The 27,572-nt window shown below is 36.5% G+C and overlaps 1 protein-coding gene across 4 annotated transcripts in view; it reads right to left on the bottom strand.

Moving 5' to 3' along the window:
* Window positions 1–27,572, bottom strand: part of PPIP5K2 (diphosphoinositol pentakisphosphate kinase 2) — a 46,927-nt gene that overhangs the window by 19,192 nt on the left and 163 nt on the right. Inside the window, exons 1-19 of one of the 4 annotated variants that reach the window (XM_053968763.1) lie at window positions 27,496–27,562; window positions 18,014–18,416; window positions 16,675–16,870; window positions 16,246–16,336; window positions 15,206–15,291; window positions 13,767–13,921; window positions 13,308–13,409; window positions 11,351–11,512; window positions 10,096–10,217; window positions 8,658–8,759; window positions 8,025–8,111; window positions 7,014–7,093; window positions 6,823–6,928; window positions 5,670–5,755; window positions 4,928–5,053; window positions 4,693–4,814; window positions 3,083–3,265; window positions 1,058–1,199; window positions 270–493 (exon numbers count right to left, since the gene is read on the bottom strand). In XM_053968763.1, the coding sequence (XP_053824738.1) occupies window positions 270–493; window positions 1,058–1,199; window positions 3,083–3,265; window positions 4,693–4,814; window positions 4,928–5,053; window positions 5,670–5,755; window positions 6,823–6,928; window positions 7,014–7,093; window positions 8,025–8,111; window positions 8,658–8,759; window positions 10,096–10,217; window positions 11,351–11,512; window positions 13,308–13,409; window positions 13,767–13,921; window positions 15,206–15,291; window positions 16,246–16,336; window positions 16,675–16,870; window positions 18,014–18,157 (2,316 nt within the window). In that variant the 5' untranslated portion in view covers window positions 18,158–18,416; window positions 27,496–27,562. Of the gene's footprint in view, window positions 1–269; window positions 494–1,057; window positions 1,200–3,082; window positions 3,266–4,692; window positions 4,815–4,927; window positions 5,054–5,669; window positions 5,756–6,822; window positions 6,929–7,013; window positions 7,094–8,024; window positions 8,112–8,657; window positions 8,760–10,095; window positions 10,218–11,350; window positions 11,513–13,307; window positions 13,410–13,766; window positions 13,922–15,205; window positions 15,292–16,245; window positions 16,337–16,674; window positions 16,871–18,013; window positions 18,417–27,420; window positions 27,563–27,572 lie in introns of those variants that run through there. The other 3 variants (XM_053968762.1, XM_053968765.1, XM_053968764.1) reach the window with 3 other exon arrangements.

Here is a 27,572-nt window from a genome sequence, read left to right as displayed (position 1 = left end):
TAATACACTGCTGTAAAGGAAGGAGACATGTTCACACCCTAAATTTCTAGAAAAATTCACCCTGAACACAGCTTAATTAGTTTTGAATCAAATTTTTCTGAAAAAATCCCAGTCAGCTTGCTACTGAAAGATAACAGATAATGTTAAAGCTTCTATTATTGCAAAAATGTGAGAGCTTCAAAAGAAAATACAAAGTAGACATTTTCACAAAAATTAAAAAAAAACATTTATTCTAAACTTTCTTCTATTTAATAACTGAAAATGCTTACCTGAGGAATCACAATGTCAGCTAAAGCTTTTGAAAGCCTATATAATTCCATTGTGTTTTCTAATTTTAAGGATCCATTGTGTTGTACATCATATTTTATACAGTCATAAATATCAGGAATTTTGCTAATATCGTATCTTCCATTTTTTGTTTTGAAGTCTTTTTCCAACTTGGCCCACCTGCGCAACATCAGTTCTAGAGTTTCACTGTGGTACAGCTGAATATCTGGATAGACATGTATCTCTTATAAGTAATTAAGGCCATTCAAGTAACAAAAGGACATTTTAATTACATAGTAAGAACAACTGAGTTATAGAGGGATCAAATAAGTTACTATTAAGAAGAAGGGATAGCAGGGCATAAAAATAATTTTAGTGCTGAAAGCATCACAATTACAAAGCTCCACTATGATAGTAAAACACATTGCTTCAGAAATGCACCACTGGCCCTTAAATAAAAGATGTACCTATATAAATTAGCTTTAGTACCATCAACTTTTCTTATTACTTTTGTGGAATGCTGAGTTTCAAATATCTGTGACAAGAATTCCTGCAAAAACTGGAATTTCTGAACACCAAAGAGCCCTTACCTGCAATACAACCGCATGTTCCTCATGCTTTTTACTTAAAAACTATGCATATGAAATCAGACTGTGAAAATACTTCAATCCATTATTGGTTGACTAATGTTCTGCTAAAAGTGAGTTTAGTGAAGAAAAGTTATGTTACAATTCTCTTTCATGTATGTTTACTAGAGAAACTAAATACAAGTACAAAAATATTTCAGTACCTGCAGACTTTGGGTCTTCCATTCTCTGCCTGATCTGAGAAGTCAAACTCTGTATCAAGTAATAGACCTTGTCACATGTCTTTACAGGATTTTTAATAACCTGCATTGACTTTATCAGTGAGATGCTTCCAGATGGAGTGAGCTGCAATTTGAGATAAACACAAAAACAGACTAGATTTGAAAGACCTGGTGAGATAAGATGAACATGTCAAAGAAAGTGTTTGAGAAAAAGAAACGTGAGAAAAAGAACTCAAGCAGGTTGCTATGAATATTTTTAATAATTTATCAACTATCTATTACCTTTGAGGCATTAAGAAAATATATCAAAACGTAGTACCATTTATTAGAGATTCAAAGGCAATAAGAAATTCATAGAGCAGCTAATTCCATACAGTAAATGTGAATAACTACAAGAATTCATAAAACCGTTTCTTTTATTCCAAGACAGGAAAATTGGGAAGATGCTTAAAACTTTGTATATACTTAGCAAGCTTCCATATTTTCCTTTCAAATAACTTCTGTATTCAAAAGCTTACAAAAGGAAATTCTGTTAGAAATGTTGTCATTAAGCTACACGCCTCACAAAATATTTTTTGCTCTATAGGCACCAGATTTGCAATAGTAAATGGTACCTTAAAAAAAATTTGCCTGTTCCTGTCATAGGTTTTTGTTTCTACAGGACTGCAGGACACAAACACAAAAAGAAAGCCTTTAAATGCACATATAGCAACAACATACGAGATGTTCTTCAGAACTGAATCAATTATAGAAATGGTAAAAGCTACAAACTATCACCATCAAGGTGTGTGTCATTAAAACAATATGTGAGGCTTAGCCTCATTTTTTTCAGAAAAGTCTGCAGATTTCAAATTGGCCTATGATAGGAAACAGTAATTTATACACAAAATACACACTTATTTGCACTTTCTTCAGTTTCCTGAAATAGATTAATTGGATGTGGAAAACATCTGCTCTCTACCTAACACTGAGCAGTTCCTATCTCCATATTACAATTTAAATCAAGAAATTGATTATTTATACGTAATAGGGAGGGAGGCACAGGAATAAACCCCATACAATTTTCCCAAATCACGAGTAAATTGAAAAACCTCCAAAAACAAATGAGTCCCCCCCACCAAGTTTTTATTGCTTTATAATCCCAAAGGTTAGTAACTTTCAATGACTGAAGAGCACTCTATTAGTTCTAGCCAATTTCAAACATTATATGGATATAACAAACACCAATAAATCCTTGCATTTTCCAATTACTGTTGAATCCACTGCTAGGAGTGGTTTGCATTATACTTTATATATTTAAATGAATCCACACAGGGTATACACATGCAGGTATATTATTCTTAATTAATTTGCTCTCAATAACTTTTCAAAAATAGCAGATTAAGTTTAAACCTCATTTGAGGACTTGTATTTAGTTGTTATATGAGACAATATGAGCAATTGAAAGAGAAAGAAGTTTCTTAACTATAAAAAACAATACATTTAAAACCAGGAACAATGACATGGTCTGTACTAAGTCAACATAAACTATATTACCATGTGCTAGTTTAGCATGTTAATGAGAGATTTCATTTCACTGAAAGTATTCTACTGGTTTTCAGTATTTTAAGTAAAAAAAAAGGATTTTGCAGCATATTAACGATTGAAACAACTGCAGTAGGTAGGAAAACATTTTGTTACACTACACACTGTCAAAGTAAAGATTATGAAAAATGCAAACAATATAATTTCTTGAATAATTAAAATATTTTAATGAACAGTGAAAAATGTTTACAAATGAGATCCCTGTCCACTCCTACTTCAAAGTTTGCAGCTATTCTGATTACCAAAATCACAGGATGAAATATCTACAGCCACAATCGGTACAGCCACCTTTGCACTTCAAACTATTTGCAAGCACGCAAATAATTTTGCAAAACAAATACATAAAATCACTGCTCAGTACTTCTGCACAGGAATTTCCAGATTTTTTGATTTTATTTAATGAGAAACGAATCATATGCTAACCTTATCATAGTCATCAGCAGTAAATTCTCTGTCTCTCTGGAGAATTTCATGGAGCCTTGCTTTAACACGATGTTGACAGCTGCTTAAAGAGTCACTGTCACTGTCCAACAGACCATTCATATTAGCACTTTTTACCATCTGGACAAGAATAGGAGTCAGCTCTCCCTCTAAGGCCAGTAGTCCCTGAAGCAAACAATATAATTATTCAGGCAAATAGATGAAGATGAAGAAATGAGTATCTTAAAAAAAATGCCAAAACACTAATTTCAATTCAAGATGGTATCACTTGGCTATAGGTTAGCTAAACAGGGGCACAATGCATATATTTACAGAGAAATGGGTCCCTAGACACTGCTAGTCTGCAGGATTGATACAGATGGTGCAACAGTGATGGTGACATGACACAGAGAATGTTTCCCAACACCAGCTGTTCAGGTCTTGGATTGTAGGGAATGCAGGTGCCCTCTCCCTGAGGCTGGAATCAACAGCTGCCTGTCTTGTGGGTGACATGCTTTGCTCAAGGACTTGTCTTACCAGAGAGGAGCTACAGGAAGGGTTTGCAAACCAAATAGCATCTGCCAGGATAAACAGCAGATAGGTAGGGTCTTACAGAGACTCTACAGAGGCAAAAACCCAAGCCATTTGAGTCACAGGACAATCAAAGGCTTTGACAAGAGGTGAAAGAGAATTCCAAAATGAAGGAGGCTGGAAACTTTTGTGACTTTTCTGGCAATGGAAGGGCTCTGGAATAAAGAAGGAAATGGTGTGGTGTCTCTTCAAGCCTGCTGACCAAGGGAAAGCAGGTCAGATGGCTGAAATATTTCTGTACAAACATATGCAGCATAGAAATAAATTGGAGAAACAGTAAGTCTGAAGACTTGTAGAGCTTTAAGTTAATTCACATCATAGAGATATTGTAGAGTAGTTCACATGGATGGACTTTTGCTGTAACTAAATATAGGACCTTTTGGAAGCCAGGTAGACAGAACAGTGTCATGGCAGGCCTCTATTACAGATCCCTCAGTTTAAAAGGGGAAACCTTCTTAACACAAGTGGAGAAAGCCACCTAATTGCAGGCCTTGTTTCCATGAGTACTCCTGGCACTGGATACATCTATGGCAATATTGCAGGGGACAAGGATCCAAGATTTCTGGAAAACACCTAGGACAATTCTTTCACAGAGGTTATTGATGAACTATTGAGTGCAGGCATTGCCCTGGACCTGTTACTCACAAGGGTCAGGAAAGTAAAGGTAGATGCCAGTCTTGGTAATTGAAATCTGATGTTATAACAGATCCATGGAGAAGTGAAGAAGACCAATACTTGCATTAGAGCCCAGGATTTCAAGTGAGCAGACTTTAGCTTGTTCACAGAATCTTATGGAGAACAGGACAAAAGTGCCTCAGACAGGACTGTTTAATTAAAAACTGGCTTCATCTGCTCAAAGCACTTCAAATGTTTGGCACATTATTTGGATACTTTTTCACACTGAACTACTCTTTGAAAATACCTTCTTTTAATAAACTATAAATCTCTCCCAGACTTCAAAAGAAAATACAAACCTGAGAATATCAGAATTTTAGAAAGGAAAATACCATTTTACATTGTACCTTTGCAAAAGCTGCTGCAGTCATCTGAACTCGTCCCTCATCAGAAGCATAGATTTTGAGATCATGTCGGTAAGTGCTATGTAATCTAAGTAATCCACATCCAGGAAATCCAGCATAATCTCCTACCAAATAAACATTTTGCTCAAACTCTCATCTTGCACTTGATTATCTTCAGAAGCGATTTATGACACTCATTGATTTGTTTTTTAAATTATGATGATAATTTTCTTTTTACCTTGTCCACCTGGATACATACACCTGAAAGCTCTTCCAAGCTCCTCTGCTTGAACCCTGCCTGCAGGGGTCAACTCTCCTCCCCATTTTAGAACCAGAAGCAGGGATGGCTCATTTCTTCTATTATCTAATTTTACACAGGGAGAAAAGCTTAGTAGTTAAGTTAACTTTTTTTTTCCAAATGCACAAAAAGTATTTGGTCTATGAGAAGCTTCATCAAAGAATCTCTTCAACATTATGAATCTTTAATAGTATTCTAAAATTAAGGACATATTGACCTGGTGAACTAAATGGACACTTTAAACAGAGAAAACTGAAGTAATAAAACTATAAAGAGAATGTACGTGAAAAAATATTTAGCATGAATCTGAAGCAAAATGTAAATCAAAACAGAAACATTAAAACAAATTGGATGCTAAACACCCTACAGTTCTTAATTGTTTTAAAGACAGTAATTATTGAGTAAGATTTTCATGTACTGGCTCAAAACACCACTTTGGTGCATCACTGAAGTTTCTTTTCATGTTACTTTTCTGTTACACAAGGGCAGGGTTAGAAGACAAATTTACTAGTTTTATGTGTACAATTCAGCATATTAAAATACTGTGAATATCTGCTAACTATACATTCTTTCAAAACAGAATATTCCCCTCTTTTTAACATCAAGACATGTTATACCAGTAGTCCATGAATATTTATATACACATAATATTAAGTGATTAGGTACAAAAGTAATACAATACCTTCCTCTTCACTGGAAGTCTTAGGGCAGCCATGAGGAAGATATGTTAACTGAACTTTGCGATTTATGCCTGAAAAATGCCCATACCTTAAGCAGAAACAGGAAAAATGAGAGGGAAAGAGGGAGAGAAACATTTTAAATATTTTCCTCCAAAACTGCTAAAAGCCTGTAACAGGATATAATAAATCTCTCTTGGTCAATGATTTGTGCTTTTGACCAACATTTATTGAAGCAGTCCTTAGCATAAACATTAACAAGTACAGAATTAGCAGAAATAACAACTATGCTATAATGAAACATCTTAAAATACTATCTAATTCTACCTTTTACAACACTGAACATAGAACTGGAACCCCCCTCCCCCCCCAACAACAAGTAGTTTTGGACCTGGCACAAGTAATTTATCTGTTCAGATCCAAAACTACAGTGGCTATCAGTATCCAGAAACTGGTCTCACAGTGTAGATGGCTACTGGTTTTATAGCCCATTAAGTTCTCAAGCAAAACTCAGTATTTAAAATAATTATTATAAATTTCAATAATAATTGTCTGTTCCTTGATATTTTTTAAATTAAAAATTCCTATTACCATTTCACAGTCTAAGATCCCAGATCTTTAATAAACCTTGAAGCCTTTTTTTCTGTTGTTTTCTTTGTTTTGTTGGATTTTTAAAGTTTTTTTTTTTTGTTACTAAATATTTCAGGCTTAGTATACAAAGACTTATTTATCTTCAATCCTCAAAGTTTGCTGTAAGTAGACAAGTAAGCATGGTGATAGCTCTTTCTGGCTTTATCAGATGTCATTATGTCACACTGCAAGAAGCAGACCCTGCTTACAAGTATTTTCATTTTAAAAACAGGCAAGAAGACAAAATTTGACATCAACAAAAGTAACCTTCTCTTTTTGAATGTATACTGAGACACTAGATACAGCAGTTAAGTTAAATTAAAAAGTCAAGAAGAAAAAAAACAGATTGATGGCCCATTTAAAACATTACATCCCTTCTCTTCAAAAACATTGTGCTTGAATTATTATATTATAATATATTTGATAACATTGGAATCCACACAATAAACACAATAAACAAGTCAATGGAACAAGTCAAAGCAGCAGCTATAACTTCATTACTATGAAGCCTGAAAATTAGACACTTACATTTCTAACACAGTCTTTAGCTGTTCAAGTTTTGCTTTACTTTCTTCAATTTCAGAATCATTGTTTTGCCCAAGTTCTAAAAGGAGCTGCCTTGCTATATCAAGTACTTCCTAAAGGAAGGAAACATAGGATTTAATTAAAGAAATAGACTTCTACTTACAAAATATTACAGTAAAAAAATAAAGACAAACTTGCCTGCAACTGTTTTGGTTTTTTCAGTTTCAGTTTTCCAGATTTATATCCATCACATTTTTCAAAGAGATCAAAAAATCTTTAAGATAAAGAAAAATAATTTAGAAATTCCATTAATAAAATAAATTACTACTACTTGAACAGGAGGCTCTTAAAGTGGTCTAAAATTAGTACATTTACTGTATTTGAAAGTCAGGTTAAAACCTGCAATATGGAAGTCAAACCAAGTTTATTCATATCCCATCTCCCCAGAAAGTTTTCAATGCATTAGGGAAATAAGAGCACCAAAAATTACTTAGTTGGTCTCTTACTGACTTGCTAAGTATTAAAAAAAAAAAAGAGGATATTCTATATATTTGTATGATATACTACTTGAATATGCAGCTGTATCTATTCTTAATCTTCAAGAATGATCCTGTATGATACTGAATGATACAGTAGGGACCAAAAATACCAAGTGAGCAGTCCTACTCTTCTTCAGCATATTCTAAATGCAAGAATCTAGTTCCAAAATAAATAATTCCTTTTTACTGGAACTACACCTAGTTCCAGGTCAATTATGTAAGTTGTCTTATGAATTTCTTACGAGAAATTCAGAGTCATTAAACTTTGACAAAAGTACCTAGAAAAAGTAATATGACATTGCATACAAGAATAGTTATGATAAGAAGCAGAAGGCAAAAGCCATGGTCTAGAAATATTCTCTTCTGCATTATTTTTAGTAAAGATATTTATAGACACAAATGCATTTTCCATAAAATCAAACAGGACAGTTCACAAGGCAAAGCATGTGTTGAAGGAAATCTGCATAAGTAAGTTGACAGTCCTGTTAGAAAGAGAGGTGCATACCTGCAGTGGTATTTGCAGTATCTAAAACTGTCAGATTTAAAGGAAAACAAAACAAAAAGCAACTTGCAATTATGCAATTCCTGGTTAATTCACTGCTTGCTTAGCCCCAAAATCCTATACTCTAAAATAAGGGAAATAACTTTTATCAAGATTCTATTTACCTCTGATGTTTTACTTCCATTTTCATTTTTTGCTTTGGTGTTCGATCCCCATGGCGTATTACAGCTATAACACATCTAAGCTCCATCCTGAAATTTCAAGGGTTGCATTTCACAAGTCTGTACACAAGGGTCTTTTATTTAATATTAAACCAACTACAATCAAGACAATTGACAAAGTTGTAGTCATCTGACATAACTACAGAAGTGATGGAAGCATATGCAAGAATATAAGGTTAACTGAAAATGATGTAAGATATAAATACTGATTTTAAGACTTAGGTAACTATAGAATATCTATTTTGAGTAGTTTTTAAAACAATGATTTTGAGGATCATTAAATGAGAGAGCATGTCTATTAGAAGCACATATTAAGTTGATGCTGGAACAATGATTAGCAGTGGAAACTATGTATAAAAGATGCTAAACTAAAAAATCTGCTGTTCTGTACTCAGCTTGACTAAGGGTGAGAAACTCTGACTGCTGTTATAGCAATTGTGATTCCTTCCTTGTTTTCAGCACACAAAGCAAGCATTCACAGACCAACGTGGGCACACCTTGCAAAGAGAAAAAAAGATTCACACCAAAGTTACATGGGGAGTTCGCACAATTCAGGTGTAGCTACTATTTTCTTACATTGTTCCGGAGGTGGTTGGCACAATAGGAATGTCTTCAGCTTCCAAAGGAATTGACCATGGTATTTGAAACTGGGGAGCAAGTTCTCTCATTATGATATTTCTAAAATAGGAGTTAAAAATAAAAAAACAAATCAAGTAAGTTTAAAGCACAGCTTATACGATACATGCAAACTCCAAAGATATTAAATATATGCATTTTATTAATGTAGTTTTAGAGAACTAGCAGTCATTAATGTATAGGTACATATTTTTCTTTTAATTGCACAATAAAGACCACTTAATAATTTAGAGCTATTACAACTGCTACAGGAGCATTAGACTACTGGCCGTGTATTTGTAACAAACTTCAGCTTTTCAACTCCAGTTCCTAAAAGAGTTCCTTGGATAGGAATTATTCTTGTTCATTTATATATGCAGACAATTGGCTTCACTGCCTAAATAAAAGTGCCTAATAATCACCAAGCCATTCTCATTACCAGTAGTTTCACAAATGTTTCTGTGATAAAACCAGAAAAATAGGTACAGTCTCTCATTGTAACTATAAAATGGCAATGCAGTCTCCACCTCAAGAAGGATGGTACATATAATGTTGTGTTTCACAAATATTTCATCAAAATACACTGAACTTCAGAGTAATACCTACATAAGAAGCAGTAACACAGAGGGGGGAAAAAAGGTCCATCTTAAAGTAGAACAAGCTAAAAAATCTTGAAAAAACTTGCAAAATCCTTCACATAATAAGATTCCAGACCATTAGATCATGCAAAAAGTCATGCTGTATCTCATTACTGCAATCTCACTGTAAAGCCAGTCACTATGGGCTTAGCCTACTTTGAGGACACGATTTCCTTAACATAGAGTTCTAGACCTAATTCTGTATGATCCCTCATTATACTTTTTTTTTTGCCTCCAGTGGCAGAGACAAGATGGTATGATAGAAGACGCCATGATTCTATTTCAGTTTGGTTTAACAAGTATGAAATCCACAAATATACAAATATACACCAGCTTCAGATCAAGGACAATGTACAGCAATTTGGACACATTAAACTGCATGATTCACAACCATCCAGCGGTGCTTTACTACTTGAAAAGATTTCAAGTACCTTTAAGAACTTAATCATGATTTCAAAATACTTATTCAGTTAGCTTTAACACTTTTAAAAACTCAGATGTTTGGGATGATTTTAGGAACAAGGAATTTATTTAGTATTTATTTATTGACTTAGGATTCTCTTTAAGGATTTTTAATTGTTTATGTTGATTACTTTTAATGAAATATTTAATTTTTAATCAATAATTCATAATTAATAGTAATAAGAAACAATTAATAGTAATAAGTAAATAATAGTAATAAGAAATTTGGCAGTACATAAACTACAATAATATGCAAAGGAGTTAATAAGCAAATCTGAAATAAATCAGTAAATTCTTACCCCAGTATCTTAGCACAATCATCATAGTATTTCATGGAGTTTTTCACAAAACTGAACCCATTCACATCACAGACATAGGACTGTCCATTTGCACGTAGCAAATCAAAGCCACAAACTGTTTGCTGTTTTAAAGAATAAAAGTTCAAGTGATTTAGGATTGCTTATTCTAAACAAATTTTATATTTCAATCAGGTATTCATCTGAAAACATGACAAAAACATGTCACACTTTACACTTACTACCTTATGTCAGTTCCATGTTAGGTTTACCTGTATCATGCAAACATCTTCCTGTTTTTAACTTTTTATCCCCAACTTGATTTTATGCTTCCTGCATATCCCTAGCACTATTAGTATTGAAGGTCAAGTTCACAAGAGCACAAACTTCAAGACTTACAGCAACCATGGGTCTACAAGTCCCCCTTTCTGACAGTGGTTTCCCACTACATAATAGTTTTTAAGGATGGCAGGCTAAAAATTACCAAAAAAAAAGAAAAACCATTTTTGTTAAAATTTTACAAGATAGTTTTGACATGAACATACTATTGACATCATTAGTAGAGGATACTAGAAGCTATTTCAACAGAGTGGTTGCTAAGTTCTCCAAGCCCACTTTGCTGATAGAGGCCTACACCCTACAGAATGTCATCACAGTCACATACAGGTAAAGGAGACAGACTGAAAACCTTTTTATAAAACACATGAAAGGAGGGTAAGGGACTGAATGATGTTTTGAACAAAAGAATCTTTATAACTATACAGCAATATTAAAATTATACAAAAATTGAAAATATCAAATTAATATCAATTTCTTCAAGTAAGTACTTAATCATGTAAGTACCAAATTAACAATTAATCTGTACCCGATGAAAATACTAGGTAACAGAAGTTACAAAAACTTTATTGAAACTGTGTTTTGCTAACTTAGAAACTATTATCAAAATATGTGAAAAGATTATACACAAAATAGATACACTGTGGGCTAGCAAAGTGTAGCTACACTAACACATAGCAACATGTACATTCAGGGAACTAATGCAACACAAGCAACTTATCCAGAACTTTTCAATACATTAAAGGAAAAATCCTTCTTGATTAAAAAAAGATGTCATATGGAAGTTTAACTTCCCACCTTCCTAAGAGTTCTGCACTAATTACCACTGCTGGCTCATGCACCAAAACCCTATGGAAGCTTCATGTAACAAACAATTAATTAACATGAAATGTTTGATTAGATAGGAAAGCAATCAGCTTACCTTAAAGGCAAGGCATACTTTCCAAGCAATTAACTTCTCTCTTGCATTCAGGATGACTGGATATCTCACTTCTTTTCCTTCGCTGTCTCGTTCTACTTTGCCATCCAGAGCTGGAGACTTCCGGGCCTCAGCATGAGCATAATCTGGACCTACCGTGTACACCTGTATTGAAAAACACGAGCTCTTGATCCAGTGTATTTAAATGATGTTGCATAAATTTGCAAAATGTATGCATATAAATCAAACGTGACAACAACATCAAAAGATTCTAGCTGCTTCCATCATTGAAAAGGTCACACTGAAGTATTTTTCTCAGTGGCAATCTCTGCCTTCAGAGAACACACATCAGTTACTGACAGCCTGGGATAAAACAAGAAAAAGAGTAATTATAAAAACTCAATTAGTAAAAATTAATTTCTCAGTTATGATGGTACAGAGATATAAATGTTTTCTTCTCCAAAACATCTGCAGAACCTGGAGAACAGGTTAATTTGAGAATTACTTCAGTTTACTTACGGAAATCTGGCTGCTGGATTAAGTTATTCTCTTAATTTAAAAAGTATGTTTACATTTTAGACGGGACTAAACAAAGCAAGGATCTGCCCAGCTTTAAGATGACAAGGCAGGAGCTTGAGAGAACAATTGTGTTATTTCTCTACTGCAGTTTTGATGATCACTGTAGGTTTTGGGGCTTATGCTAAAAGAGATTTGTCAGCAGTTCTTAAAAACAGGCTACAGTTTCTTTAATTAAAAAACAAACTCCAAGCATTGATTTAGAAAGTATTCAGCTAAAGCAGATGAGTGCCAATACTGCCAATTCAGTGAATTCAGGCAAGAGGGTAAGTTTAGTGAAACTGCCTAATATAACGTTGATAGTCTTATTAAAAAATCCATTACTTATTTGGAGTATTAAAAGCCCACTGCTGCTTGATGACTACACTGCAGCTAATCAAAATAGTCCCTAATCCTCAGGCAATTTGCATCTCTTCTTGTTGCAAGAATCTTTGCAGAAAGTTTGTAAAGCTCTTACACAAACATCTGTAAACACAAATTAACATATTACTCTTTATATTTATATTTTAATATAAAAAATATATTTTATATTTTATATTTATATTTAACATATAATTAACAAATTAACAAATTAACATAACAAGCGTTGCACAGAATAACCTTCAGAAGAGTACACCAGGGCATTTTTTTGAGAACATGAAAAGAGTATTCCTCTCATGCACCATCAAGTGATACCAAGAAGCTGCAGTTAATAGAAGGGCTTTTTGTATTAGACCTCACACTCTCTACATCTGCACTTTTTTGTTTAAATATGGTGATCTCTTATGTATATTTTAAACATTAGTTTCACATGTTTTGAAATGGACTTAAAATAGGCCAAAATTAACACAAAGGGAAAAGAAGTAATCTTCACACAAGGCTGGTTTAACACCTACTTTGCTATTGCTCTGTTTTAGCATTCTCTTTAGATACCTAACAACTCTGTTAAGAACCTAAATGAACAAAAGAGTGAAAATTATTACAGATAAGGTCCACAAAGGTTATTTTCTTTGACTCCATAAAATTTTAGCAAGTAACTTTTGCTTATTAATTAGCATACTAAGATCTACTTCAATTCGACTTCTTTGTAACCTTTAACCTTCAGATAAAATATCTAGGAGCACCTGTTAGCGTAGGAAAGAAGATGCCATTCTATGCACTAATACAATACAGAAAAGAAAGACAATATATTGGGTAGCAAGCCTCCAGCACTTGATTCTAACAATGAAAGCACAGCTGCTCTACATTACAAGTAATATGTTTAGCTAGAATCAGAATTGCATTTTTTACTTATGAGCTGTATTAAAACTCAATTAAAATTAATCCTTAACCAAGATTTAAAACTGACAAGCTCTTTGAGTGCTTGATTGTTCTAAATATAAATAAGAATGCGCAGTAGTCATACCTTCACATCAGTTCCATCTGTAGGCATGAATTCCTCATAAATATAGGAGCCTGTTTTCCTCACACTGCTTTCAGGAGAATAAACACTGCTTCTGCTGCCAATCTGAAAGATGTATTTTTCCATTAAAAAAACTCAGAGAGTACTGCTTGAGAAAATTTGAAACTACCTAAAATAACACATTTGTACTGAGAAAACACTTCATGTACCAAATGAAGCAAACTTTTGACTATTGCCAAACGATTTTTGTAAGATTCTAGAAGTACATTAATGGTGTGTGCTAAGAATTTGCAGTAGCTAACCGTCTACTGCAAGAAACATAGGCCTTCGTTCAATCTATATGTTCTCCTGAAATTTCTGTGATGTACCACTATTCCTAAGCAAGAAGGACATGACAGAATTACTCTGCAATCCTGTTAAGACACCTAAAGCTTTTCAATAGCTTTAGTACCATAACCTCACCTTTCGAAAGAGCCTCTGGCTTCCACCCCCAGCAGATGTTGGATAATAAATGTAAACATTGTGATCCTCAGCACTAACTGGCTTTTCTACAAAGGGCTTCTGGAAAATTTCTCCATTCACTTCCACGTGATCTTCTCCTTCAATCAAGTTGCATTCTGAAGAACAGTGCAAAGAATAGAGTTGTAACGGTATACTAGTGGCATACAATTATTAAGAGATCTACATAAATTTGCAGGTTGAAATAACAATATTCTATTACATCTTTGTTTCTCTGATTTTTACTGACTGCACAATGACTGATGATCACATGCAGTATATTTTTGCTGAACTACATTTTATGTTATTTAAATACTATGTTCCAGAATTAATGTTGATTCCCTCAGTGTCAGATAGGAAATTGTCTCCTGCAGGTGCATAATGCGCATCAGATGGTATATTTGAAGTGTTTTGAAGAGAGGGAAGTGCTATTTGACTTTTTTTTCAGTGCCTTTCTCTGAAATATCAGGGAGCTGGCAGGTGAACAGTACACAGAGTGTGGTGTTAGATGCCACTGTCACCTTCCATAGGGTTAAAACTGTCTCATACTGTGGGATACATGCACCCTGCACATAAAATTAGGTCCTCTGGTATCAGCAATTAGGAATCTAGTATTCAATACTGGTTAACTGCAAGCAGCAGCTTTGATTTCATTTTTGAAGCATAAATGTCTCATTTTTTCCCTAGATCACACAGAGATTTTAATGCAAAATTCCCTTGACCTGTCATTGCAATCTCTTACTGTTGCTTGAAGTCTTCATATTAGTAGAAAAATTCAATTTTTTGCAGGTACTCAAAAAATTAATTCCAATTTATATTCATAGTACAGCATCTGCAGATATATCTAGAACAGATTTCAAATATATGGCTGCTTATACACAGAAGAGGAAGAATTCAATAGCCTGACTTGTTTCTGTAAATATTACTTTCCTAAGGAAAATTACTAATAATTGTGGTTAATATAATATCCTGAATGCTGGTCTGCTTAGTGACATATTAGAAGCTCAGTTTGAGTAAGGAGGCCTTAATATTCCAGTTATTCTGTCTGTAAGATGTATGGTGTCAGAATCATACTTCTCTGTTGCATACTTGTACTGCCTTTGGCTGGGATGGAGTTAATTTTCTTGACAGCAGCTGGTATGGCACTATGTTCTGAACTTGTGACAAAAAAGTCTTGATGTTTTTGTTAATGCTGAACAGTGCTTACACAACCTCAACCTCTTTTCTTTTTCACATACTGCACCCCACAGCCAGCAGAGGTCAATCCACAACAACACTTTAAATGCTAGCGTAGAAATCAAACCGCAAATATTGTCTAGGCAGTGGAATTTAGCTTTCCACTATGTCCATACTGCTCTCCACTGAGATGCTAATGGTTGATACTTTTTCTCTGCTCTTTTTACCTTGGGGATTGTTTGGATCACGGTTCAGAACTGCATAGCGAGGAAGTAAAATTCCTTCAGCTTTAAGAATGCCATAGACTTCTCTTCTAGAAGAAAAGAACATAACAAAATGAGCCAGCAAATTCTGCAAATATCTGCATTTTATAATCTATGAGTAAAGGAGGAGAAAAATAAACAATTTTTTTTAAAAATCACACAGGGTAAGGTTACATATGTAATACTCTATTTACTAATATAATGCTTTAAAGGTCATTGACAGAGCTGTACCTTTGCAGTGATCTCTTCAACATCAATAAAAATGCACTTTGCAATGCCAGTCCTTTCCTATCTGGCAGTGCAACAGACATTTGCACAAAACAATTGTCTTGTCAAAGGAGATTTTCAACTGTTTATCTTTATATAGAACTGTAACTGAAGGCATCCAAAATAGCAAGTCTGCTCACTGTTCAGAAGGTTTCAGTGTTCGCGTATTTTGGTTACTGTTGTTTTATTAGTGTTTGCTATGCATGATCTCAGCTCCAAAAGAAAATTTGCTTTCAATAACCACATGACCTTTGAGTAACAATAACATCTATTAAGTATCATCTTCACAGAAAAAAAGTACTGTAAATCACATGAATTCTACAATTATCTGAGCTTGTAGACCTGCTATACATACTTATCCTATATGTATTTTAAGAGTTTAAACTTTTTTATTTGCTAAGCTTTAGAAAAATGTATCAGCAAATTTCTAACTTGGTAAAGCTTCAGATACATCAATGTAAAAACAGAAAAAGAAAAAAACACACCTGAAGACACATTCCAGAAAACTATGCATACATTAATAAAGTGTAACATTCACTGTAATTTTATTTAAACTCCTGTACAATCATGGAGTCACACGATAGTTTGAATTAGAAGAGATGTTAAAAATCATCTAATTCCAAACCCTCCACCATGGGCAGGGACAATACACTGGAACTGTTGCTATGCAATAACAACAAATTTTTATAGCCTCTGACAAAAATGGCTTGCTTTAAAAGGTGGTTATTGTTATTTACCTGTCTTGTATGTGATACTGCATATTCAAGTCATTGATTATGAATGGATTCCTGAGTTTTGCATAAGCTACTGCTTTGTCCAGTGGAAACCCTAAAATGTTTATTAAGAAAAACAAAATTACAAGACACATTACCACTAAATAGTTTGGAACCTTTGCATTACATCACTATTTCCACTGGCTTCAAACGTATTTACAAGTGAGACAGCTATTCTTATATTGTGTCAGGCAAGACTTTCTCAAGCAATGTAAACAGTATCATTAAAAAAACTTGCACTTCACAAGTCAGTTGCATTATATTAAAGAAGACAAAAGAATCACTTCCTAGGAAAATCCAATAAAACTGTAAGACAAAAAACCTAAAAGGACTTTCAAAGAGCTTAAATAATTTAGATGTCACAGGTATTTATGGTATTATTACAAGATTTACCTTTAGAGTGAAAAGAAATGAGACAGTCACATAAAGGCCAATTTTCAACTGGCTCGTTCAAAATAACATCCTCTTCAAATATCACCACAGTTATATACTTAAACATGGAGAGGCGTTCAAGAATTTCTTTCATTGGTTTGGACTTTGATTTCTTAGCCATTGAACAAATCCCAACTGCAATTTGTCTTTCTGGTGGCTGGAAAGGAGGTAGGGGAAAGGGAAAAGTAATTTTTATGTGTTCTCAAAACACAACAGGGTTTTAGCAGCACATTATTGGAGCAGGTATTTTCTCTTAAAATTTGCATGCTACCATTAATTTAGTTTTTAATCAGGTAATTGCTTTCACATTAAACTTTCAATAATTTTTTTCTGTCAGTGGTATTTCTAAAGGCAAAGGCCAACCTACTTTGCTCTATAAAGGAAACAAACAAAAACCCACAGACCAATCCTTTAATTCAACTTACTACTTTTTGAAAACCTAGCCAGCTACTTTCCCTTGCCAAAATAGGTTTACTGAATTGAGCTACCTGAGCTGCTAATTTTGCACTGCTACTCTGCATTTCCAAGTTACTTTTAATCATGGGAAGTGCTTTAGCAATGCTGTCTTGCGTTTAAACTTTTTAGACAAATTCACAATTAGTGAAAATTCCATCTATTCCATAAAATGCAATCTTGCAAAAAGAACAAACAACAAAGAGTTTAAAAAGTCACCTGATGACTCATGCATAATACCATTAAGAGTGTGTCTTAAGCAAGCTAAAAATTGGTGAGTACAGTGCTCAAAATACAAATCAGAACACTTTATAGATTTAACAAATAAACGTATAATTAAGATGAGCTTAGTATGCACTTTCAATATACCAAGACAAGGAAGAAAAAAAAAAAAAAATCGAAAGTCAACTCTGAAGCAGTTGACAGCACGCGAAAGAAAAATTCCCAATAATTTTTTTGCTTCTAACTATCTAAATAAATAAAACAGAGGCTTATGCCATCATCAAGTTCATTCACAGAATCCAAATCAAGTCTCCAAATCGTTGCCCAGGAACTCTCTAAAATAAAGCACATCTACTTCACAGTTCAAGGTATACTTAATTTTCCGGTATTCTTCTTTTCCAAATATTACTGACACATCATTATCTGAATATGAACAATATCTCAATTTAGAACACCATTTCAGTACTAGACTTATGTGAGCTAATGCCATTTTTGAAAAATAATTAAATACTGAAAAATATTTTGAAAAAAATATTTTTATAAACCATTTTTGAAAAAAAAATATGGAAATCAAAAATAATGCTTGAGACAAAGAAGAGTAAACAAATGTCCCTACACTACTTACAGAGTCGTACTCTTCCTCCTCTTCTTCCCCATGGTCATAGAAGTGTTCATAATCTGTAGATCTGGCTGAATCCAATAATCCTTCTCCATCTTCTCCACCCACAAAGAATCTGGGAGGATCATTCTCTGTCGCATTAACAGACATGGTTACAAGACCTATAGAAATCTATGTAAAAATTGCAGGCACTCTGGCAGCTGAGATCCTGGGCATGTTTCCAACTGACATGGGAACACCAAAGTCCCCCGCTCTTTGATGTCTTTGCTTGTACAGTGTTGCCACTGTGATTACGTTGTTTACCAGGCACTGTTTAACTCTTTATCATCTGCTCATTACTGACCAGAGTTGCTGCTCCAAGAAACCCACAGTGCACTGCTGCTTCCCTGAGATGGTATAACTTTTTAACCTACAAGAAATAGACAAAAAAAAAATACACACTTGATAAGGGGAGATAAAATAAACTCTTTTTACTTAGAAAAAACGTTTGGACAATTATGTACCTCTGAGCAAAGCACCAGAAATAAAACAGTATGCACCACACACAGTCTACAGTTTTAGATGTATGTTTAGAGCATGGGGAACAGTTTCAAAATTACTATCGAACTATTGATGCATAAATTTTAGAAACAGAAAATATAACTCACAGAAGTAAAAGCTGGCAAATGCATTTTTTTCTAACTTCAGAAGGCTTAAATTGAGAGTTTATATTTTACATGAAATATGCAACAAAAATATTCTCCAATATTTACAATATTTAACTCACTATCCATGGCACTGGCTTTTTTTTCCACAGAAATTTTGTGATCACATGACAATGGCAAATAGACTACAGTCTTCTTGCTACTGTCTCTGCTAATGAAAAACATAAACCCACCATTAGGTTATTAAAAAAAACCCTAGTCTTAAAAGTCAAGTGAATCTTTTCTATGAAAACAGAATGTATGTGACAGCTCACAACAAAGTGTTGCCTTATTTTCACTGTGAAAAATTAAACATTACAGAGATGGACACTAGCATTGCCTTCTCACAAAAGGACTTCTAACCACTAATGTAGCAGTGAAGTGAACACATATTATACCCTTTTAACCTGCCATGTGAAAATAAAATATCAGCAAAATAATTTCTATACAGAAACAGACCCATAGATTAGGCATCTCTTATTTTAACAAGGTAACTGATGCTGTGAGATGTATATGGCTTTATAAGATTATTTATAACGCATCACTACTACTTACAAAATTAACAAGCAGTTACTTTATAAGCAGTTTAGAAGCTCATCTGATCCAACAGGTTAGGTTGTTCAGTTCTATTGCATTATGCAAGTTCCATTCAACAGTGATGTCTCAGCAGATCTGAATTTGTTTTTAAATATCAGTGAAAATTACTTTGGCTGTCCTATGAACTAAGTGAAGCAATAGTAAATTCCCACTAGTGGTCAACCATGAAGGGGGATGGCAAGAAAAGCAAAAGTTGCCCAGAGAGAATTTGTCCTAATTCAGAGGCTAGGTGTGGGTGAACAATACTGTCTCTGTTTTGGAGACAAGTTTCAGGAGAAAATGCCCTGGAATGAGCATTTTCTCTAAAAAGAAAAAGCCCTTCAATAACTCCCATTTCTTCTGCCAATGGGAGAAATTGATACCAGCAGGTGAAAGTGAAAAAACATTAAAAGACCTGCTTATTAACAATAATAACAAAAAAAAGAACAAAAAAAAAAAAAAAAAAAAAAAACAAAACAAAAAAAAAAACCCACAAAAACAAAAAAGGCATTGGGGTGCTCTAAGGCACAGAAAAGGACTGAATGAACGCTAGATATGAATTTCCAGAAACCTACCCTCCACACACCCAGACGTCCACCAACAGGAGAACAAAAAAAGGTCAGAAAAATGCCCAGGGAAGAAAAATAACAGAGGCTGATTGTGTGCCCTGGAATAAAATGGCAGTTGATCCCTTTTGTCTCTGGAAAGGGGAAGAGGAGATCACATAGCAGCCCAGAGCACAGCAGATGGGAAAGTTGTTAAATTTCTGGCATGGGTCTCCTCCTTGCAGCAGCTGAAGTTGGTGGATTTTAATGTCCTTTCTCATTTTGGTTCAGCTCCTCTAAGCTCTGGGGTTCAGGGCAGTCCTGCTGGCTCCAGGCTACGGGAAGGGAAGTTCTGGGAAGGAAAGGGAAGCTCTGGGAAGCTCTGGGAAGGGAAGCTCTGGGAAGGGAAGGGAAGCTCTGGGAAGGGAAGCTCTGGGAAGGGAAGGGAAGGGAAGCTCTGGGAAGGGAAGGGAAGGGAAGCTCTGGGAAGCTCTGGGAAGGGAAGGGAAGGGAAGCTCTGGGAAGGGAAGCTCTGGGAAGCTCTGGGAAGCTCTGGGAAGCTCTGGGAAGCTCTGGGAAGGGAAGGGAAGGGAAGGGAAGGGAAGGGAAGGGAAGGGAAGGGAAGGGAAGGGAAGGGAAGGGAAGGGAAGGGAAGGGAAGGGAAGGGAAGGGAAGGGAAGGGAAGCGAAGGGAAGGGAAGGGAAGCTCTGGGAAGGGAAGCGCTGGGAAGGGAAGGGAAGCTCTGGGAAGGGAAGCTCTGGGAAGGGAAGGGAAGCTCTGGGAAGGGAAGGGAAGCTCTGGGAAGCTCTGGGAAGCTCTGGGAAGGGAAGGGAAGGGAAGGGAAGGGAAGGGAAGGGAAGGGAAGGGAAGGGAAGGGAAGGGAAGGGAAGGGAAGGGAAGGGAAGGGAAGGGAAGGGAAGGGAAGGGAAGGGAAGGGAAGGGAAGGGAAGGGAAGGGAAGGGAAGGGAAGGGAAGGGAAGGGAAGGGAAGGGAAGGGAAGGGAAGGGAAGGGAAGGGAAGGGAAGGGAAGGACCCTCTTGCTTCAAGCTAGCAAGAAAAACCTAATCCAACAAAAGAACAATTCAACGTCCCTGGTCCACACTGTCCAGAACACACTGGAGAGAGAGAGATTGAACAGAGCCCATGCCCAGTGTTCCCAGGCTCTGGCCCTGCCTCCTGGTTACATCTTAAAGATACTACAGCCATTTCTGGGCATAAAGCACATAATCAGGGAATAAAGTATCACCATAAAATCACCCCAAGACAAATATGGAAACTTCAGACCCAGAAGCTGAAACTGAGCTCTGAGCATAAAGAACCTGGGCACACAGAAGAGGATTAAAAAGATTTATTTCTTAAATGCATTTGCTACCTTTCTGTTGTTCTTCTATTCTGCTAACAAAAAACTACTTTCTCTTAGAATGTGGAACTGTAGCTGTTTGCCTTTCAAGCAATAAGAACAAGATGAATTTCAAACACCTAATTCATCTGACTGTCACAAGAGTTAGAAATTGGGTGTTCAGGTAAATTAATCCTGTTTATGACATGGTAAGGAAAGAGAGCTTTCCAAATCCTATTTCTAGCAACCTTCAGAAAGGCAGAGGTTATTGCCAACACGTACTGGCAACTAACACACAATTTTATAAAGGTATTAAACCAAAAGAGACACCCCCAAAAAAACACTGATTAAGCCAAAAAATGAAGTTGTTCTTGTATCACCGTCCATCCTACTACCCAAAATTTGTATATTGGTAACCAATTTCTTAACAGCTTTCTAAAACTTAAGAAAAAGAGGGAAGAACAATGATTTGAAACAAATAAGTTGAAGGTCTTAAGATTTTTAGACCTTCTTTCCCCTACCTATTCCTGTAGTACACTTCATGAGAGCACCAAGTTATGAAGTTTGTATACAGTTTGTGACTGGTTATTTCATGGGGAATCTGACACTAACCAAGTCTTTATAGCCCAAAAGAGTTTTCAGTCCAGAGCAGGTTTAAACAGGTCCAAAGAAAAGGAAAAACCACTGTCCAGGGAACCTCTCTGCCTTAGCTAGCTAAAACTAACTAAAAAGCAAAGGAGAGCCCTGTCGCACTGTCCATCCGTCCACAGACAACACAGTCCAGGAGCTGGAATGTGGAGGAGTGAGTGCAGTTTCTGAAAACAAACTGCACACTTCTCCCCCCAGCCTTTGCTCTCAGAACCAGTCTTAAAGATACAAACCTTATTTCTCAACAACAGCATTTTTTTCAGGTCTGACAAACAACCAGGAAGAGAGAAGAGACAGGACAGTCAAAAAGCAGAAAAAGAGAGAAAGGATGCCAAACACAGAAGCTGCTGAAGACAATGCTGTCAGTAAACCATATGTGACTTGTTTATTGTTGTACCTTACACAGCAAGAAATACATATTCACTCCAATTTAAAACTGGACAGAATTCAAACACAAAATTTCTCCTGTGTCATGTAATCAATAATAAAAAAATTAACATTTACATACACATGTTCTGTTCCCCACACACATCCCATGAGGTGCTGAGCAGTAGCTGTCAGCACATGACTGATATGGACTAAATCTGAGAAAGATTTATTGAGCAGCTCTATCCCAATATCTCTTAAACACAAAGAAAGTTATAGTTACTGCCTGATAATTTTTTACACAATAACAAAACCTCAAACCCAAACAACCTAAACAAACCAACCAACCAAACCCCATTGTATAGAAAAGAAAAACCCACAAAGAAACAAATCAAACAATAATCAAACAATAAACATGAAAACTTAAGGGGATATAAGGGTTCAAATAACTATTGGAATGTATAAGGTCCAAGTATGGTACATGAAGTTGAGAAACCTCCGTCTCTCTTCAGCAAATACTAACTTCAATAGTCTTATGAAGTTTATCATCACTTTCAGTAACTCAGCTCTGTTCAGTAACATTAGGCAAGAAACTCCATTGATGTACAAAATTACAGCCAAGCAGTAGGCTAAAAAAAGGTAACAAAGAAAACATATTCCCTAAAAAAATATTCCCTAAAAAAAACCCCCATAATTCCCAAAGATAACATATTCCCGAATCATGACAAGAATCTCGAGAAAAGATGAAAAGTAGCCTTTATTTGTTGCTTTTAGCCAGACACTGATATTGCCTACAAGCCAAGCACAGCTCTCAGACTGCCACATGAAAAGATCTATGCAAATGACAAGATAAAAAGATACATCTATGCAAATGTCAAGATAAAAAGATACATCTATGCAAATGACAACTGTAAACATGTTAAATCCTTTATGTCTGTGGGACCACTGCAGATATTTTTTACAATGTTCCAGAAGCATTACTATATAGCAGTTTATGCATTACTACACCAGAAAAATTACAGCAGTTCTCATTCCAAAAAAGACTATCCACCTTCCACTTTCACTGTACTGAAACCTGAAGAAACCTTAAGAATAAAAGGAGTCTTCCTTGCCAGGTAAGTGCCTGCATTGGGATTCCCTGGTAAGGCTCTGGTGGTGAGTGGGCTGCAGGGATGGTTTCTGTCAAAGACATCAGAAGCTGTCCCTACGTCAGACAGAGCTAGTCAGCTCTAAGATAGAGCTGCTGCTGCCCAAAGCTGAGCCTCTTGGCCATGCTGTTGACACCTCTGCTGTAAGGTATTCAGGAAAGGGTAAAGAACACTGCACAACAGCTGAGAGGGGTGAGAATAACTGAGAGAAACAACTCTGCAGACCCCAAGGTCATTCAGAAAGGACATGTAGGAAGTGCTCCAGACAACAGCCCACTGTAAAGCAGGCTGTGCCACTGTAGGCCCACGGAGGTCCACAGTGGAGCAGAGATCCACCTGCACCTCATAGGAAACCCTACATTGGAGATGGTGCATGCACCCTGAAGGAATATGTAGCCCACAGAGAGTCTGTCCTGGAGCACCTTTGCAGGAGCTGTGGCTCATGGAGCAGACACATGGACAGGAATGCTGTTCCAGGATGGAACCTTCTTTTACTTAGGGGATCATATGAAGTCCTCAAGTGGTTATTTATGGATGAATAAATTAATATATTAGAAAAGTTATGTAAAAAATGTGTCATTGTATAGAAAAGAATCATAGAATGGTTTTGGTTCAAAAGTCCCCAAAGATCACTTGGTTCCAAACCCCTACCATGGGCAGGGAACTAGACTAAACTGCTCCAAGCTTGATCCAACCTGGCCTTGAAGATATCTAGGGATGGGGCATCCACTTCTCTGGATAACCTGTGCCAGTACCTCACCACCCCTTCAGCAAAGAATTTCTGTATATTTAATCTAAATCTCTCGTTCCTCATCCTCAAAGTCATTGCCCCTGGTCCTATCACTATAGACCTTTGTAAATAGTCCCTCTCCAGCTTTCTTGTAGTCAGTCTCCTTTTACTTACAAGAAGGTGCTCATAGAAGGCCACTAAATTTGTCAAATTTGCCTTAGTGAAGTCACAATGGCTGTCATCAATCACCTTATCTTCCAAGTGCCTCAGGAGGATCTGCTCCATGATTCTGCTTAGTAAGCACCTGTTGACCAATGAATGTGTTTTCTGGAGGAAAAAAACTATGCACTGTTATTCATACTCCATCTTCAGCAGTAATGTATGCATGCAGATGTTTTTACCCACACACTTTTCAGCTTGGTGGTTAGGACACACTTCTGATTAACAGAAAACAGAGAGTTGAAACCTCTGATACAAGAGAGAACAGAGATAGTGTTTGTCCTGTTCCATTCAACTGTTCTAACCACTAGGCTATTGATGACGCTGTTGAGCAGGATGGGAACAAAGAACCCCAAATTAGAAGGCAAAGAGAATGAACTCTCCTTTATTTCAAATGCACCGCTCTATATATAGAGAACTTTGAGAAGACTAATTTCATTGGTCTTAGAGTGAAAACATGTCACACCACTGGTGTGCCATGAATGACGCACTGTGGCAGAACATATCTATAAACAATGTGAACAACAAGGTAGATTAGAGAATTATTTACATTCTTTCCCAACAGTTTCCCAGGCTCTTGCCTGGTTAGAAAACCTTTCTAAAACTAACTAAAAAGCTTTAGTTATTTAGTTATTTAGTTATTTATTCTCTCTCTGACTGAGCTGAGAATACCCACAATCATAATCCTTTCACTTTCTCTATCCACTACTATGGGGGTTTTTGTGTTTTGTTTGTTTGTTGTGCTGTTGTGTTTTGTTGGTTTTTTTTTTTTTTCTTAAAGTGGCCTCTGGATTGCATTTTACAAGAGAGGGCTTGCTGATCAGTACTCCAAGCAGAAGACAGGTCCTTAGTCTGCCAAATCTTACCAATGAGACACTTCCAAGCACCCACTCTCAAGCATCAGGAATCTAGAAATACTCATCTTACTGGCATTTCCTACTGGAAACAACTCTGCTCAGGTGTACCTAACATTTCTCAAAACTCTGTATAGCTAGGCTAGTTAACAAGCTTCAGTTGCCTAAGTCTTTTTCTGGGGATCCTTATTATTTTCCAAGAGTAATGGATATCTGTACCAAAAGTAATATTCAGTCTGATCCTCTGTATTACAGTATCTTAGCAACAGAAAACTGAGAAGAGCCATGTAAGCTAGGAGTCTATTAAGAGGTAAGCTTTGCAGAAAGGAAATGTGTATCTTCTAGGTTGTTCAAAAATAAGATTTCTAGTCTTAAAGCATAACTGTTCCAGTTTTCAAACAGTAACTACTTGGCTGATTTCCCCATGTCTACCTTTTCTCCCAGTAATTATATAGTTAGTTAGGTAAAGTATTTTCAGCAATTCTGAATTATCAAACCTAAAGTGAAATAACTTTTCAGTGGGTCTTTTCCTGACCAATTTCTTTGCTTGCAGAACATATTTTTCCCTAACAGTTCACCAGCAGAAGAGTAACTTTTTAGCACATATAAAACTCTGAGTTTATCTTCAAATATTGCAGTATCACAGGCATATTTCAACTCTGGTTGAAACCACAAAATAAACCATGACTATCCCTTAAGAGAAGTGTTAGAAGTCTAGAGAACCCATCTAGTAAATATCATTCTCTTATCTGCCACACAGAAAGGCAGTGCTATTTTAAACTGGCAAACCACACAAACTGGTATCTGGCATGTGTTTTAAGTTCCCCTGCACAGCTACAGAGCAGATAACCTTCACATTCATTAACCTCCAAGTTCCTTTCTAAATCAAACTCTGTCAAACACATCACATAAAGTAATTTATACTTGAGACAAGTTTCAATGTTTCAGGAAGGCTGGCTTCCAAAATTTTAAAGATCCCAGTCACAGATGTCAAAACAGCTTCTCCAGATTCTCACAAAGAATTTTAACTCAACTTTGTAGAGATGAGAGGTTTTGCAAAAAAAAAAAAAAATAATCTGTACCCAAGTTCATTTGGCTCAGCCTCTGGAGGCTTGATCTGTTGTAATCACAACTACCAGAAGGGTGAAACTTTCTTCCCCAGAAAGAATAAGACAACCAAGATAAGTGAGTAAGTATAAAAATTCTACTTTCTCACACATTGAACCATAAGAGGCATATTACATCACTATATAAAAAAAAAAAAAAGCTTTACATATCAAGAATAGTTTTGTTACTGATTAAATCAAACCTTGTTCACCAAGACAAAGATGGATTCAATAAGAATTTTGACACTCCAAGGAAAAAAACAACAGCCTAGGCTTGTTACTTAGAGAAATATGATACAGAAGGGATGCAGAAAAGTTGGAAAGATACAGGCTAATCAGATAAAGGGAAACAGCGCTTAAAAAGACTGATACAACAATGCACAAACACTGTTACAAACAGCTGTAAAGGGTACACCAGTAGCAGAAGTAGTTTGTATGAGAAAGAATACTACTTATTTCCTTGTGGTTATGATACAGATATCACCCAATCTTCCTGCTTGTGACTAACTACAGGGAAGCAATAAAAGCGCCAAACCTCCAGCATTTTCAAAGCTATAAAGTTCCCACGTTCTGGAAAACACCATAAAAACAAAGATAAATATAACACAGGACATGCAGTCTTTACATCTCTCTCATCTCTGCTCCTGACATGTAATCAATTCTCAGCTTCGGGGCTTCTGCTGCTGCTTCCCCCCCACCCCCCATTTTGATTAGAGACAGCCATCTCCCTTACTCCAACTTATTTTATACTGAATTTATCATCAGGTTTGGGCATGTTAACAGAGTGCTCCAAACGCAGAGCTCCAAGAAGTGCTCCATCACTTCACTTCCCTCCCCATCCCCGTTTAGGCGCACACCCCCTTTGACTCCGTGGTCATCTGTACCAAAACGCTTCACTTGACACTGACAGCACTGCACACTGCAACCTCACACACCCAGCGCGCGGCACCGCCGCCGCTTCAGCGAATCCATGTCCGACAGCAGAACGACCCAGACACAAAGCGCTGACCGCGCATACGAACCGTGCCCGCCGCAGCAGCCTTGGGCGTGCCCGAGCACAGGCGGGGGAGCCCGCGGGGCTCTGCCCACCGCGCGCTCCGCGGCGGGGCCGGTGGCCGCCTCGCCGCCTGTGCTGCCCGCCCACTGCGACACTGTGTCTCACGGGAACTCCCGCTCTCCGCAGCCACCGCGCTGCCTACCTGCGTCCCGGCCGGGCCAGGAATGGGAAGGAAAGAAAGAAATGCGGGAAAGGCAGGAGGGAACGGCCACCTCACCTGGCCGCGGCGGCCCCGCAGTCCCCCCAGGAGGCGGTGCCGCCGCTGCCCCGCCCCCTCCTCTCCCACTCGCCACT

This window comes from Vidua chalybeata, chromosome Z (genome assembly GCF_026979565.1).
Source record: "Vidua chalybeata isolate OUT-0048 chromosome Z, bVidCha1 merged haplotype, whole genome shotgun sequence".
NCBI lineage: Eukaryota > Metazoa > Chordata > Aves > Passeriformes > Viduidae > Vidua > Vidua chalybeata.
This window is presented reverse-complemented; position numbering and strand designations above follow the sequence as displayed.